Source organism: Branchiostoma belcheri, unplaced genomic scaffold, assembly GCF_001625305.1.
Source record: "Branchiostoma belcheri isolate BF01 breed outbred unplaced genomic scaffold, Haploidv18h27 scaffold1022, whole genome shotgun sequence".
Classification (NCBI taxonomy): Eukaryota; Metazoa; Chordata; class Leptocardii; order Amphioxiformes; family Branchiostomatidae; genus Branchiostoma; species Branchiostoma belcheri.
In genome coordinates this window covers 4751-6419 of record NW_017802406.1, presented here as the reverse complement: position 1 = coordinate 6419, position 1669 = coordinate 4751, and the positions used below count along the sequence as shown (strand labels likewise).

Here is a 1669-nt window from a genome sequence, read left to right as displayed (position 1 = left end):
GGATACAACTGTACCTGCTCACCTGGATGGACTGGACAGAACTGTCAGCGAGGTAAGATTCGTCTGATGTAGTGATTTTTTTATTTTTCATCCTTTTTTTAATACAAATGTAAGGTCTTCATTTTTTCTCCAAACATTTAGATGTTGCTGTCCGGTTTAACATCAATCGATTTATAATAGGTACATTTTTTTTTATCACACAGACATAGATGAGTGTACCAAAAATCCCTGTCAACATGGACGCTGTGTGAACAAAGATGGCGGATACAAATGTACCTGCTCAACTGGATGGACTGGACAGAACTGTCCAGACGAGGTAAGTATTCGTCTGATGTACTGTATTTTTAAATATTTTTTAGGTTATTTTCAGTCTTTTTAATTACAAATGTAAGGTCTTCATTTTTTTCTCCAAACATTTAGATGTTGCTGTCCGGTTGAACATTGATCGATTTATAATAGGTACATTTTCTTTTCTTTATCACACAGACATAGATGAGTGTACCAAAAATCCCTGTCAACATGGACGCTGTGTGAACAAATATGGCGGATACAAATGTACTTGCTCACCTGGATGGACTGGACAGAACTGCCGGCAAGGTGACTTTCTTCCGATGTACTCATCTTTGTTTCCAAGCTGTTTTATCGATGGAAAATTATCTAGTACATATTTTGGTTTTCTCCTTTTCACCACACATTTAGGTTCTTGGTGTTACATTATCATTACGTCAGAGTTTAAACAAATTAGGCAACTTTACGTTTTCTTTTCTTTATCACACAGACATAAATTAGTGTACCATTGTCATTGCATTGTTGTTATATTATCATTGCATTGTTTTTACATTATCATTGCGTTAGAGTTTAAACAAATTAGGTGCGTTTTCTTTTCTTTATCACACAGACATAAATGAGTGTACAAAAAGTCCCTGTCAGTATGGACGCTGTATGAACAAAGATGGCGGATACAAATGTACCTGCTTACTTGGATGGACTGGACAGAACTGCCAGCAAGGTAACTTTCTTCCCATATACTCATCTTTGTTTCCAAGCTGTCTTATTGATAGAACATCAAATACATATTTGGTTTCCTTCTTTTCACCACACATTTAATGTCTTGGTGTTATATTATCATTGGGTTAGAGTTTAAATAAAGTAGGTGCGTTTTCTTTTCTTTATCACACAGACATAAATGAGTGTACCAGAAATCCCTGTCAACATGGACGCTGTGTGAACCAAGATGGTGGATACAAATGTACCTGCTCACCTGGATGGGCCGGGCGGAACTGTGAGCAAGGTGAGTTGACTTCTTTCCTTAAAGTTTGTTCCCAGAATGGATCAAAATGATTTGACAAAACTGCCAGCAAAGAGACAGCGACGGCAACCCCAAAACCGTTCAATTGCTAACAGTTAGTCTTTATTTACCAATTACACAGACATCAATGAATATAGCATAAATCTATGCCAACATGGAACCTGTGTGAACAAAGATGGCGGATACAAATGTATTGTTACCTGGATGGACTGAACAGAACTGTCAGCAAGGAAAAGTGCTGTTACAGTAGTCATTTGTTTCAACGTTGCCCTTTTGTACTGAAAATCATACATTTCTGTTTCTAAATTTTTATCACATGTTTAACATTGGATTGACTGGTAATCAAATTAGGTACATTTT

The 1669-nt window shown here is 36.7% G+C and overlaps 1 protein-coding gene across 1 annotated transcript in view; it reads left to right on the top strand.

Moving 5' to 3' along the window:
- Positions 1 to 288: 288 nt before the first annotated feature.
- Positions 289 to 1669, top strand: part of LOC109475093 (snaclec coagulation factor IX/factor X-binding protein subunit A-like) — a gene marked incomplete at its 3' end in the record, with an annotated part of 3080 nt that continues 1699 nt past the window's right edge. Inside the window, exon 1 of the mRNA XM_019775634.1 lies at positions 289 to 316. Within this exon, the coding sequence (XP_019631193.1) occupies positions 289 to 316 (28 nt within the window). The remainder of the gene's footprint in view (positions 317 to 1669) is intronic.